The 13,561-nt window shown below is 47.8% G+C and overlaps 1 protein-coding gene across 1 annotated transcript in view; it reads left to right on the forward strand.

Moving 5' to 3' along the window:
* Window positions 1–660: 660 nt before the first annotated feature.
* LOC131276991 (ral guanine nucleotide dissociation stimulator-like) overlaps window positions 661–13,561 on the forward strand; it is a 55,927-nt gene continuing 43,026 nt past the window's right edge. Inside the window, exons 1-2 of the mRNA XM_058290601.2 lie at window positions 661–856; window positions 1,515–1,621. Of these exons, the coding sequence (XP_058146584.2) occupies window positions 661–856; window positions 1,515–1,621 (303 nt within the window). The remainder of the gene's footprint in view (window positions 857–1,514; window positions 1,622–13,561) is intronic.

A 13,561-nucleotide genomic window follows, 5' to 3' on the forward strand; every position in this document is an offset into this window, starting at 1 on the left:
ATGCTTTCCCCTCTGCGGGGCCGGGCAGCCGTGTGGCGGCCAGGGGCTCCCGTCCTCAGCCTGGCCAGGTGGCGGCCTGTGCTGCTGCGCGCTCGTCTCTGTGGGGAGCCTGCCGTTCCCTGTGAAGCCTCACGGGATCGCCTTTATTTTTATTTTTTTAAAAGATTTATTTTTTATTTATTTCTCTCCCCCCACTCCAGTTGTCTGCTCTCTGTGTCCATTCACAGTACATTCTTCTGTGTCTACTTGTATCCTTATCAGCGGCACCCGGAATCTTGTGTTTCTTTTCGTTGCGTCATCTTGCTGTGTCAGCTCTCCGTGTGTGCAGCGCCATTTCTGGGCAGGCTGCACTTTCTTTCGCGCTGGGCGGCTCTCCTTATGGGCGCATTCCTTGCGCGTGGGGCTCCCCTATGCGGGGACACCCCTGCGTGGCAGGGCACTTCTTGCGCGCATCAGCACTGCGCATGGGCCAGCTCCACACGGGTCAAGGAGGCCCGGGGCTTGAACTGCGGACCTCCCCTGTGGTAGACGGACGCCCTAACCACTGGGCCAAGTCCGCTTCTCCTGATTGTCTTTGAATCTCCATTGTGAGCCTGGAAAGAGTTCGGCCTCTCCTCCAGCCCCTGTACACTTGGGGCCTGACAAGTAGTTAGCTGGGAGATGGAGGACGACAGCTCCCTTCCAGAGGGACCCTGGCGAAATGGGGCCTCTCGGGAGGCGCAGAGCGTCGGGGAGGGCCCGGGGAGCAGATCAGACGAGGAGAGGCTGAGGGGGGCCCTGCTGGCCCGGGCACTCGCTCTGGGGGGCTGCGCCTCCTGCTCCGTGGTCGGCTCCGACGCGTGGACCTCTAGCTCGGGTGGGAGCTTTCAGGGCTGAGCAGTTGTGTCAGATCCTCCCCCGGAGAATTACAGAATGCTAGAGTCAGAAGGGCCCTGGGAGGCGTCCCCAAAACACGTGCTTGCAGTGGAGGAAAGAGCAGCTCAAAGGCGAAGCCACTTGACAGTTTCCCAGCTCATAGCACCAGGACCAGCACGGGATGGCAAAGCCGACTTGGACTTCTTCCAGATCTTGTGCTTGTCTAGGAGCAAGGGAGGATGGAGGTGCGGGGGAGGCAAGCGTCTTGATCGGCGAGCCCGCATGTTGTGTCCAGCGCAGCGTTTCCCAGGCGATTCCTACCTTAGACCCACAGCGCTTACAGGCGTCGGTTAAATCTCCAGGTCGGCCGCCTGCCGACGCACGTCCAGAGACCATAAGCAGCTGCTGAATGTCATCCAAGGACAGACGGCTGTGCGCCCAGAAAAGTGAGCTTGTCCTGGTGACACCTGGTGATCCTCTTGGACCCCCTGTCTTGGAGCCCAAAGGGCGAGCCCCGTGCTGGGCCCCGCGACGACACTGAGAGGTGGCTGGAGGAGCCAGGGGACGAGGCTTGGGCCGGGTGCTCCTTAGCAGCCCACTCGGACCCCATGTGGCCCCCTTGCCCTCGTTCTCGGCGCCCTCCACCCCTTTTCTGCGAGTCCTGGAGGCCCGGAGTCTCTTTGAACAGGTCCTCAGGAACCTGAAGCCACCGGATGAGCAGCCTCCGCCGCGGGCCCCGCTGCGGGCCCTCCACGGGCAGCCCCTCGTGTGCTCTTTACAGCAGTAAAAAGCAGTGCTCTTTACAGTGGGTGCTGTTACGATCGCCCGCTTTATAGATGGGACGCAGGCCCGGCGAGTGGACCTGCCGAGCGGCCCAGCGCAGCCAGGACGCAGCCGCAGCCGCAGCCCGCCGGGCCCTACCGCCTGGCTCTTGACCACGAGCGGGGCTGCTTCCGGGCGTGCCCCTAGCCAGAAAGGGACTGACACAGAGAGTCAAGGAAGCGCTACCCGGAAATTTAAAAAAAAGCTAACACCTTCCCAAGGAAGAAATCAAAGCTGCATTTTCGGGATTTGGAGTTGTCCTGAATGATATTGCAGGGACAGATGCTGGACATTATATATCCTGCCATCACCCACTGAATGGACTGGGAGAGAGTGTCAAGTACAGTGTAAACCGCTATCCATGCGGGGCAGCAGTGCTCCAAAATGTATTCACCAGGTGCAGTGAATGTGCCACAGTGATGAAAGAGGCTGTTGATGTGGAAGGAGTGTGGGGGGATGGGGGTATATGGGAACCTCTTAGATTTTTTAATGTAACATTTTTTGTGATCTATGTATCTTCAAAAAAATACTATTAAAAAAACTGCAATTACAAATTCTTATAATAGTGGCAATGAGAACTAACATCAGAAACCCTGGCAAAGGACATGAAAGGGAAACTAGAGAAAATGGCCCAAGGTAGATGGGGAAAAGGACAGCATTTTTAATTGAAAAAGCATGAAGAGGTTTGGAAAATGATAAAAGCCCTATGTTGGCAAGGCTGAAGGGAGGCACACAATGAAAGGGACGTGTTCACCCTCTGTGGCAGGTAGGAGAAAATTGAACAATGCTCCTGAGGGCAGGACCTTCCTAATAGACACTTTTAGCCTTAAAAATATGCATAACCTTCGACTATCAAATCCAACTCCAGGCATTTAACCTCAGGAAAGAATCTGTGATGTGTGTAAACAATTATGTATAAAAATGTTCAGTGCCACATTGTTAATGGTAACAAAAATTTGGCAGAACAATAGGTGTTGTATTAAGTGACTTGTGATGGAAAGCTATACCTCTATTAAAATGATGCTGCATAATAATATTTAAAGCATGCTAAACACTTATCATAGACGAAGTGAAAAAGCATTTTATAAAACAGCATGTCCAGGGTGATACCAATTTTCTTTAAAAATATCTGAACTTAAGCAATCAATGTCAGCATCACTGGTTGTGGGACAAGCCTCCTGATATGATGTACTGAGAACGCAGCATCATCGGGCTTGTGACCAAAAAATGTACAACCCAAATCCAATTATGAGGAAACACATACAACCCCAGGTGAGGGGTATTCTGGAAGATAACTGGCCTATATTCTTTTAAAATGCGATGGTTCTAAAAAATAAAGAAAGACTGAAGAACTTGCAGATGAAGACGACTCCAATCCTGGGAAACTAAATTCCGTGTGGGTTCCTGGATTGGATGCTGAACCAGGAAGAAGAAATTGCTATAGGGAAGTGGATGTGGCTCAAGCAATTAGCCTCCCATCTACATATAGGAGATCCAGGGTCCGATGCCCAGGGCCTCCTGGTGAGGGCAAGCTGGCCCATGTGGTGAGCTGGCCCATGTGGAGTGCTACCCCACGCAAGAGTGCAGGCCCACGCAGAGAGCTGATGCAGCAAGATGACACAACAAAAAGAGAGACAGAGGAGAGACAATAAGGGATGTAGCAGACCAGGGAGCCGAGGTGGCACAAGAGAATGATCACCTCTCTCCCACTCTGGAAAGTCCTAGGATAGGTTCCTGGAACCACCCAGTGAGAATACAAGCAGATATAGAAGAACACACAGCGAATGGACACAGAGAGCAGACAATGGAGGGAGGGGGAGAAATATATAAATAAATAAATCTTAAAAAAAAAAAAAGAAGTTGCTGTAGAGAACATTATTATTAGGACAATTGATGTATTTTGAAAATGGGCTGTGGATTAGATAATCGTGTCAATTCTGAATTTCCTCATTTTGATATTCCATGGCTGTGTAAGAGTATGACCTTGGTGTCAGGAAACAGACACCGAAGTATTTAGGGGTAAAAGGACACGATAGCACCAAGGCCCACTCAAACGTTTCAGAAAATACACATCTGTCTGCTTGCCTGTCTATAATGTGTTAGTATATTAACAATAAATTATTATTTGAATAGTCATGGTTACATCATGTAATATCTTACTATTAAAACATATATTATTATAATGTTAATAATTACTGATATGGTATATGTATATATATATACAGAGTGAAAATAAGAGAAGAGGGAGAATAATAAAGCAATGGGACAAGATGAGAACAGGTGGTGAATCTGGGATTTATCTCCCTACCCTGATAAAGGTTACCCAGGAGCTCCTTATACTCTTTTTTTCCAAATTTACATAAGTTTGAAATTACATCAAAAGAAAAAATTCTAAAAATCTACCCTAAATAAACAGGAATGTTAGCCACCAAAACGTCAGTATTACCTCTCTTCAGTGGTGGTGCTGTGGAAGCAGAGAGATTCATTGATCGTGTATTGAAGGCCGGGACACAGGAATATTTTTGAGAAGGAAAAAGATTTATTATGACTCGCTGGGCTCAGGAACTCCTGTCCAAAACCTGAGCCCCAAATAGGATTTTTGGGTCCCTTTTATACAGAGGATGTAGGAGTGGGGCATCAAAGGGTGCTTTGTTTGAGTACCAGATAAGCTTGAATTAACACGTATCCCCCACATTCCAGGCAAGCTTGAATTAACACATTCAGTCTGCATCCTCCCTGAATACCCAAAGCCTATAGGGTCTATCTCACTTAGTTGGCTTTCTGGGAACTAGGCAGAGTGGAGTGGTTGGCATGGTTGGGGGGGGCGGCGGGGTCCTGCAGTTCTTACTGTTTGCATGCACATGCGGCTTATACTGGAATCCTAAGTTTTAAGACCCACAGCCCAGGTTGTTCATGAAGAAACACAGCCCCCACGCATAGCCCATGTCAGTGGACTCATGCTTGATTTTTGCTTTCAACTTTCTGCAGCCAAGTGTATTTAAAAATGGTTCCCAGCGGACATAGGTAAACTGGAAAGGTTAACCCCAACTGCAACCGTTCAGTTTCTTTCAGTTCCTTGACGTCATCTTGGAAAGATCTCAGAACTTCCCGGTCACCTGCAAGTACTGAAAAGGCTGGTCCAGATGGAAACGTCTATTTCATATCCAAGGAGAGGTCAGCTCCTTGCCCTAACACCAGCCAGCCCTTGACCTAAAGGAGCAGAAGCAGGAGGTGGCCGGCTCTGCTCTGCGACCTTCCTGCCCTGCTCACCCTCTGCCTCACCCAATAAGGGTTGGGGTCAAGGGCAGGGAGACTGGTGGAAAGAGTCTGCCTCCAAGGCTTCCCTGGTGCTGTCGATGTTCTCTGTTGGCCTTGTCGCCTCTGGTAGCAGCAGCCCAAGAGCTGCCTCTCTTGCAGGCCAAGAGTGAGTCCCTTGGTCTGTCCAGACCCCAGCATGGAGGACTGGCCATGGCTCCTGTCCCCAGGGTCCCTCCACCGCTGTCCACTGCTCCAGTCCCCTGGCCCAGCAGGCGGTCCTCTTAGATGGGCGATGGCAAGATGGCACAAGCCTGGCTACCCAAGGGTCACTAGCTCAAGGAAACCTATGCCAAAATGATGCCCCTTCTCCACTGAAATCTCTCCCTTGGTTTCTCTTTCCTTGTTCATGGAGCCTGGAGGTCAGAGCATTAGAAACAGGTGTCCAGGAGGGAATGAGAGCTGGTTTTCCATTGTGGCAAGTGCCCTAGTCCAAACGCTCTTGTGTTACCACTTCTCACCACCACCACCACCACCAGGAAAGGAGAAGAGCCATCGTGCTCTTTCCCAAAACTGACACCTCCCTGCTCTGACAAATCCTTGTGTCCATCTTCTTCCACTCATCTAGGCTGGGAAAGGGGGTGCTGGGGGGACGGACGGTGATGGAGATGGTTCTGCCACCTCTCGGTAAGACCTGTGAGGATGTGTGAGGTGGGTCTCTTAAGAGCTTTGGGCTGTAGGCACAATTCCCCCAGGACAACAGGAAAAGTTCCATTCAGCATCTAGGTATACTTGCGTTATTTTCTAATTTTTTAAACAATTATTTATTGTGTGCCTTCAACGGGCTGGGCATCTTGGTAGGTATGTGAGTTACTGACGAGTGCCTGTCTTTAGATGCTTCCAGCGTCTGGGGGAGACAGATGATTAAACAGCTAACCACGACACAGCGCGCTGAGAGATGGAGGGATGTGACCAGGAGGGTACCTGGCTCGGTTGTAGGTTAGGAGAGGCGGCCGAAAGAAAGCCCTGCCCTTGCCAAGACCTGGAGGGTAGGAACGAGTCAGCCAAAGAGCAGGGCTCGAGCAAAGGCACAAAGGCGCGAGCTGGAGCAGGTTTTGTGCAGAAACGATCTGGCTGGAGTGCAGCCCGGGAACGCGAGCCTGGCAAGGGAGGCAGGCGTCCCGAGGGCCGTGGGTTCTAGCCCAGCAGCAGCCGGGGGCCTTGCCACCCCACCAGCAGGGAACAAGGTGACCCGAGGTGCCATTTGGAAAGCTCGCTCCGGCTGCAGCGTGGCGGCCGGTCTGGAGGTTGCTTGTAGCTTGTGCTGGGGAAACCACACCAGATGGAGATGGTTGCAGGAGTCCAGGAGCGGTGATGTGGGCATCAAACAGCCTGTTGGCAAGAGGGAAGAAGAGAGCAGAGAGGAGGGAGAGGGGTGCAGGGAAGGGACCTGGGAGGACCCGGGAGACAGGTGGCGGCTGCGGCCCAGGGGTGATGGGGTGGACAGCGATGCCTGAGACCGGGGACGAGGGCGGGCGGGCAGGGATGCGGCGGGGTGAGGTGCTCACGAGCTCGGTTTGGGACACGCTGGGTTTTCAAGGGCTGGGCCTGAGTGACCGTCAGGACGAGTGGAGGGAAAGGAAAGGGAGAAGTCAAAGAAGACAAAGAGTCAGGGGCGATGCCTGCGGGCAGAAGCTGCAGGGAAACGGCCTGCAGTGCACCCACTGGTTTTATTTTTATTTATTTATTTTAAAGGTTTAATTTATTTATTTCTCTCCCCTTCTGCCCCTTTGTCTGCTCTCTGTGTCCATTCGCTGTGTGTTCTGCTCTGTCTGCTTGTATTCTTGTCGGCGGCCCTGGGAATCTGTGTCTCTTTTTGTTGCGTCATCTTGTTGCGTCAGCTCTCCGTGTGGGTGGCACCATTCCTGGGCAGGCTGCACTTTCTTTCGCGCTGGGCGGCTCTCCTTACGGGGTGCACTCCTTGCGCGTGGGGCTCCCCTACGCGGGGGGCACCCCTGTGTGGCATGGCACTCCTTGCGCGCATCAGCACTGCGCATGGGCCAGCTGCACACGGGTCAAGGAGGCCCGGGGTTTGAACCGCGGACCTCCCATGTGGCAGACGGACGCCCTATCCACTGGGCCAAGTCTGCTTCCCTTCAAACATATTTTTAGAAACAACCTTCTTCCTCTGCCCCACCAAAACAGAAGCTCGTACAGCACCTGTCACTGACCCACTCACGGTCTGCGTGGTCTCCTGAAATGAGAAACTGCAGATGCCCGTCCCCCGCTTGAAGTGCGCCTCGTTCTTGCGAGATGAACTTGACTCCTGAAGGTGGCATCCAGGCCGCGTCACACTCCCCGCCCAGCCCCTCCAGCCTCCTCCCAGCACGTCACCACGCTGCTCCCCACAGCAGGGCTGAGCTCCAGCCTCCTGCTCTCTGGGCAGCTGTCTGAATTTCCATAATGTCCCACCCCAGTCCCCCGGCCCTGCTTCTGCTTCTTTGGCCGCTCAACTTGCGCATCCGTAGGAGAAGGGTTGGGGGGCGGGCTCACTGATGGCCGTGAGTGATACCAATGGGATTCTTAGTCCAGGGAAAATTCCAGGTGAAGATGGAAAAGCTCCCCCCAAAGTTGCACAAGGAAAGAAGCCACTGGGGGGTTGGGATGTGCTCAGGCTCTGGCTGCTCAAAGGTCAGGAACCGGGTCCTTTGAGCTTCTCTGGGAAGCCCCTTCATCTCCAAAGGTCCGTCTGCTCTGTGCCTTGGGAAGGTCCCAGCAGCAGGACTTTGGAGACGACCTGGAGGTGGAGATTTTCCTTCTGAGATTGCACCTCCTTTGAGTGGTAAACTGCCTTTTCTGACCAGTGTTGAAATTGAAGACAATGGTCACAGCCTGTTTCCCCCTGCCAGGGTGTTCTGGTGTCGGGGGTGAGGGGTGAGGGTAAGAGTGGGACGTGGGAGTCGGGCAGGCTCAGGGCACTGTCCAGGCTCTGTCTCTTACTATTGTAGCCGTGCGGCCTTTGGAAGGTCACGCCATCTCTCTGAACCTCGGGCTCCTCTTCTGAGACAAACTGGGCTTGCTAACTGGATCATTAGTCTAAACAGTTCTCCTTCCAGAAGAGCAGCCTTAAAAGTGAATTCAAATGACTCCAGCCGTTTTTGCACCTGCCAGGACAAAAGCAAGTGCTTGACGTGATGGCAGAAAAAAAAAAGTGTGTTTTGTAACTTAAGGATCCACTTCATAAAGTGTCATTTAGCTTTTTTCTCTTCCCACTTGGGAAAAGTGCACTTAACCATGGGTTGGAAAATTCCTTTCCTTGTCTCAAGAGAGTCCCACGGCGACGGGGGAAGTGCTACTGCTTCCTGGGGAGAGAAAGAGGGCTGGCTGGGGCTCTGGAGCAGACATGGGGTGGGGAGGGGGAGTCGGAAGAGGGTTTCTTTTTCCTTTTCTGGATTCCCCTTTAACCCATCATGTGAGACATAAACACAGGAAAGCCCAGAGGCTTTGCGTCATCCCAGGGTCCCAGCCCATAGCTGAGGCCCCCTGCTCCCCAAAGCTGGCCACGCCCTTCTCCTCCCACTGCACCCCAGCCCACCCTCACCAGCCCCAGGACAGGTGATGGCAGCTTAGTTTTTGAAGTAAAAAAAATGGAATAAACGGACTAGTTCAGTCTCAGGTACCTTCACCCTCCAAGGGAGTGTGTGTGTTTTAAAAGAACTTCCATCAGGCAGGACGTGGCTGGCTAGGCAGCCCACTGTTTCGTTGCATATCTTTGCTTATGTATCTTTGTACACATGTGTGAATCTCCTGTAAATGTTCTTTCCTAAAAGAAGAATTCGTGTAGCAGAGGAGATACAGAGATGAAAACTTTGGAAAGAATCTAGCAAAAATTTTTAAAAATGATAATCCCCTTTGTGAGAGCAGAGAGGCACAGGCATTCTCCTACCTCAACAGTGTAAAGTGTTACACTTTTCTGGAGACAAATTTAGCAATTCAGGCTTTAAAATGTAGCCTTATCTGCTTGCCAGTCGAGGGTTTACATTTGGAATTTGTCCTAAGGAAATAAGCAGACAAATGGAGAAAGACGTTTTTGTTAGCCTCTGGGCAGCCTGTGTACTGGGGTGAAAAACTAAGGGATGGTGATGTCCCCTCCACCTCCAAGGTGAGAGGGGGCTTAGATCCCACGGGATGGAGGAATATACTATGGATTAGAGTGGACTTACTGGTATTCTACTGTAGAACTATTGTGACTCCAGCGATGGAAGACATTGTAGCACTGATGTGGAGACAGTGGCCACGGGAGTTGCTGAGGGCAGGGAGAGGGAGGAAGAGGTGTGATGTGGGGGCATTTTTGGGACTTGAAGTTGTCCTAAATGATATTGCAGGGACAGATGCAGGACATTGTATGTCCTGCCATAACCCACTGAATGGACTGGGGGAGAGTGTAAACTACAATGTAAACTATAATCCATGCAGTGCAGCAGTGCTCCAAAATGTATTCACCAAATGCAGTGAATGTGCCACAACGATGAGGGAGGTTGTTGATGTGGGAGGAGTGGGGGGGGGGGGGGGGTGTATGGGGTAAATGGGAATCTTTTATATATATATATATTTTAAATTAGTTTATTGAAATATATCACCCACACACATACATAAACAATAAGTGTATAGTAATAGTTGTGAACTTACAAAACAAACATATATAATATCACACAGGACTCTCATAACTCACCTTACCATCAACACCTTACATTGTTGTTAAACCTTTTTAACTAATGATTAAAGAGCATTGTCAAAATATTACTACTAACCAAAGTATTTTCCCCAAACCTCCCTATTATTATCTTTATGTCATTTATATATAAGCATACATAACAATTAAGTATATAGTAAAAGTTGTGAACTTACAAAGCAAATACGTATAACATCATACAGGGGTCCCATACATCAACCCTCCACCAATAACCTGTGTTGTCGTGAGGTGTTTGTTACAAATTACGAAAGAATATTGTCAAAATCTTACTACTAATTATAGTCTTTATACTCCAAACACACATTTGGTGTGTTTTTCTGCCAATACACCTCATTATTATTTTTTAAATATATTTTTTACGACAGAAGTTGTAAACTTATAAAACAATCATGTACATGTGCAGAATTCCCCAAAACACCCCTCCATCAACACACCGCAATGTGGTCGAACATTTACTACCAATAAGATAATATCATCTGATTGTTACCCTGTCCATAGTATACATTTGGCTCACATTTTCCATACTGCCCCATTATCAAATGAGTACATCTTTGGCATAGATGCAAGAATATTATATTATTACTGCTAACCACAGTTCATAGGTCATTCCAGTTGTATTTTCCCCATGCATTCCCAACAACCTACAGTAGTGATGTACATTTGCTTTAGCTCACAAAGGACACTCTTGCATCTGTACCATCAGCCACAGTTCTCATCCACCTCTTGGTTTACTGTGCTATTCTGTTCCTAGATTATTCTCTAGCATTTTTTATCCCTAGACCACCATTTTTAGTCACATCCCTATTTATAAACTAGCTATTGGTATTTTTGCCATCCATTCTATACATTTCCACACTTTTACAGTAAAACTAATTAAAATTTCTACATACAAATAACATCAGTAGTCCATCTCAGTCTTTCTCTTATCTCCATTAAGAATCCACCATCTACCACCAGGTCTTGAAGATATTTTCCCACAATTTCTTCCAGAAGTTTTATGGTTCTTGCTTTTATTTTTAGGTTTTTGATCCACTTTGAGTTAATTTTTGGATAAGGTATGAGGTACAGGTCCTCTTTCCTTCTTTTGGCTATAGATATCCAGTTCTTTCAGCACCATTTTGATGAATGAACTGTTCTGCCCAAGCTGTGTGGGTTTGACAGGCTAGTCAAAAATCACTTGACCATTCATGTGAGGGTCTGTTTCTGAACAATAAATTTGGTCCCATTGGTCTATATATCTATCTTTATGCCAATGCCATGCTGTTTTTACCACTATAGTTTGGTAGTATGATTTAAAGTCTGGAGATGAGTGTTTGCTTTTCCTTTTATGACGTTTCTGGCTATTCAGGACTCCTTACCCTTCCAAATAAATTTGCTAATTGTGTTTTCAATTTTTTAAAAATTTAAACGTTGTTGGAATTTTTATCAGGGTTGCATTGAATCTGTATACAATTTGAGTAGAATTGACATCTTAATGGTATTTAGTCTTCAATCCACGTGCATGGAATGTTTTTCCAGTTATTTAGGACTTCTGAATTCTTCTAACATTGGGTTGCAGTTTTCTGAATACAAGTGCTTTACATTGTTACTTAAGTTTGTTCCTGACTACTTGAGTTTTATCTGTCATATTTTATTTTTACCACTCTTTTGACACTTTTAGTTACTTTTATTGATGCAATCTTCATTTCTAGACTCTCTTCCAGACCTCTCTCTCCTGTCTTTTCTCTTCAGGCTCTAGCATACCCTTTAGTATTTCCTGAAAATCTGGTCTTTTGCTTAGAAATTCTTTCAGTTTCTGTTTGTCTATGAATATTCTAATCTTGTCTTCATTTTTGAAAGACAGTCTTGCTGGATATAAAATTCTTGGCTGCAAGTTTTTCTCTCATAGTATCTTAAATATATCAGACCACTGTCTTCTTGCCTCAGTGATGTCTGGTGAAAAATCAGCACTTAATCCCTTATATGTTAGGCATTGCTTTGCTTTTCTCTTGCTGTTCTCAGAATTCTCTCTTTGTCTTTGGCATTTGACATTCTAATTAGTATGTGTCTTGGAGTTGGTCTATTTGGATTTTTTCGGATGGGAGTAGGTTGTGCTTCTTGGACCTGGATATCTATATCCTTCAATAGGGTTGGGAAATTTTCTGACATTATTTCTTTAAATATTCCTTCTGCCCCTTTTCCTTTCTCTTCTCCTTCTGGGATATCCATGACATGTATGTTTGCACATCTTTTGCTGTCATTTAGTTCCCTGAGAACTTTTTCGATTTTTTCCATTCTTTTCTTCGTCTGTTCTTCTGTACGTTCACTTTCAGAGGCCATTTTTTTCAAGCTCACCAATCCTTTCTTCTACCTCCTCAATTTGCTATTATATGATTCCAATCTTTTAAAAATTTCATTTATTGTGACTTTCATTCCCATAAGATTGGCTATTTTTCTATGTACGCTTTCAAATTGTTCTTTGTGCTCATCCAGTGTCTTCTTATTATCCTTAATCTCTTTAGCCATCTCACTGAATTTATTAAGGAGATTTGTTGAACATCTATGATCAGTTATCTCAACTTCTTTATGTCATCTGGAGGCTTATCTTGTTCCTTTAACTGGGCCATAGCTTCCTGTTTCTTGTGTGGATGGTAATCTTTGGTTGGTATCTTGGCATCTGGATTACTAAAGTATTTATTCTGGGTGTATTTTTTCTCTTTAGTTTAGGTCTTCCTGCCCTTTCTCCCTTGCTGGTTGTGCAGTAGGAGCCAAGGATGTAATAGGTGCTATAAACTGTGGAAGCTCAAGCGGCGCTCATTGCCCCAGGGACGGATGAAGCTTCTCCCAACTTTCTCCTTTCCCAGAGGTAGGGACAGAGTCACAACCGTGTGGAATAATCCAAAGTCACATAGGCCTAGACTGTAGTTGCCCAGAGAGACTGATGAAGCTTCACGCCCCTTTCCCCCTTGCCTGGGGCATGGATGGAGCTGCTATATTTTTTAATGTAACATTTTTGTGATCTATGTATCTTCAAAAAAATACAATTAAAAAATAATTTTAAAAAAATTAAGGGGAAAAACCTAAGTGTCTAGTAAAAAGGGATTGATAAATAAAATATGGTCCATCCTACAGTAGCATGTCATTGAAAGTGGTGCTGGAGAAGCGTACTTAGAGATGAGAAGAGCTTCTTGAGGGTGTAAAACACCAAGGGGAGGCCCGGTGGGCTCTTGCTCTGAGTCAGGCCTGGGGTCCTTCCTCCACAAGTGGACAGTGGCTCTCTGTGGCCCCTTTCCTGCTGCCACTCCTGGGTTTTCAAAGGAAAATGGGGCACTTTTCCCAGGAATTTCCAGCACTGCTTTGGAATCGTCCCTCTTTCATCCATTTGGACACTTGGGAACTCGAAGAGGGGGACAAGTGTCATTGGGTCCGGTCAGCATCTGGACTTGCCAAGTCTGGCCCATCCCCTCGTCCCTCTGCAGTGGCCACCATAGACGCACCTGCTGTTTTCTCAAGGTGGGACCAATGCCAACTGAAGACTCGGAATGTTTTCCTTCACATTCTTATTTCTCAGTCATGTTTCTAACCATGAAATTGGAATCCTGTCTACTCCTAACCCATTTTATGTTTTGCCTCTTAGAATGTCTTGAACTTTCCCTTTCAAATCTAAGGAAATTGCAACCCCTGGGCTCTGCCGGGGCATTTCTAAGGCATGACCTCGGCAGTGGTGGTTCAGGGGCGTAGGTAGAGATGTGAGCCTGGGGCTTGGGACAGAAAGGACAGGACTGGACAGGGGCTCCATCCCGTGGGCATGCCTTTTCCTCGGGGGACGGGATGGCTATGGACAAGCAAATCTCCGTGGCCTGGATTCATGGATCTCTGTGGTCACAACGGGCAGTT

Source organism: Dasypus novemcinctus, chromosome 3, assembly GCF_030445035.2.
Source record: "Dasypus novemcinctus isolate mDasNov1 chromosome 3, mDasNov1.1.hap2, whole genome shotgun sequence".
Taxonomy (NCBI): Eukaryota; Metazoa; Chordata; class Mammalia; order Cingulata; family Dasypodidae; genus Dasypus; species Dasypus novemcinctus.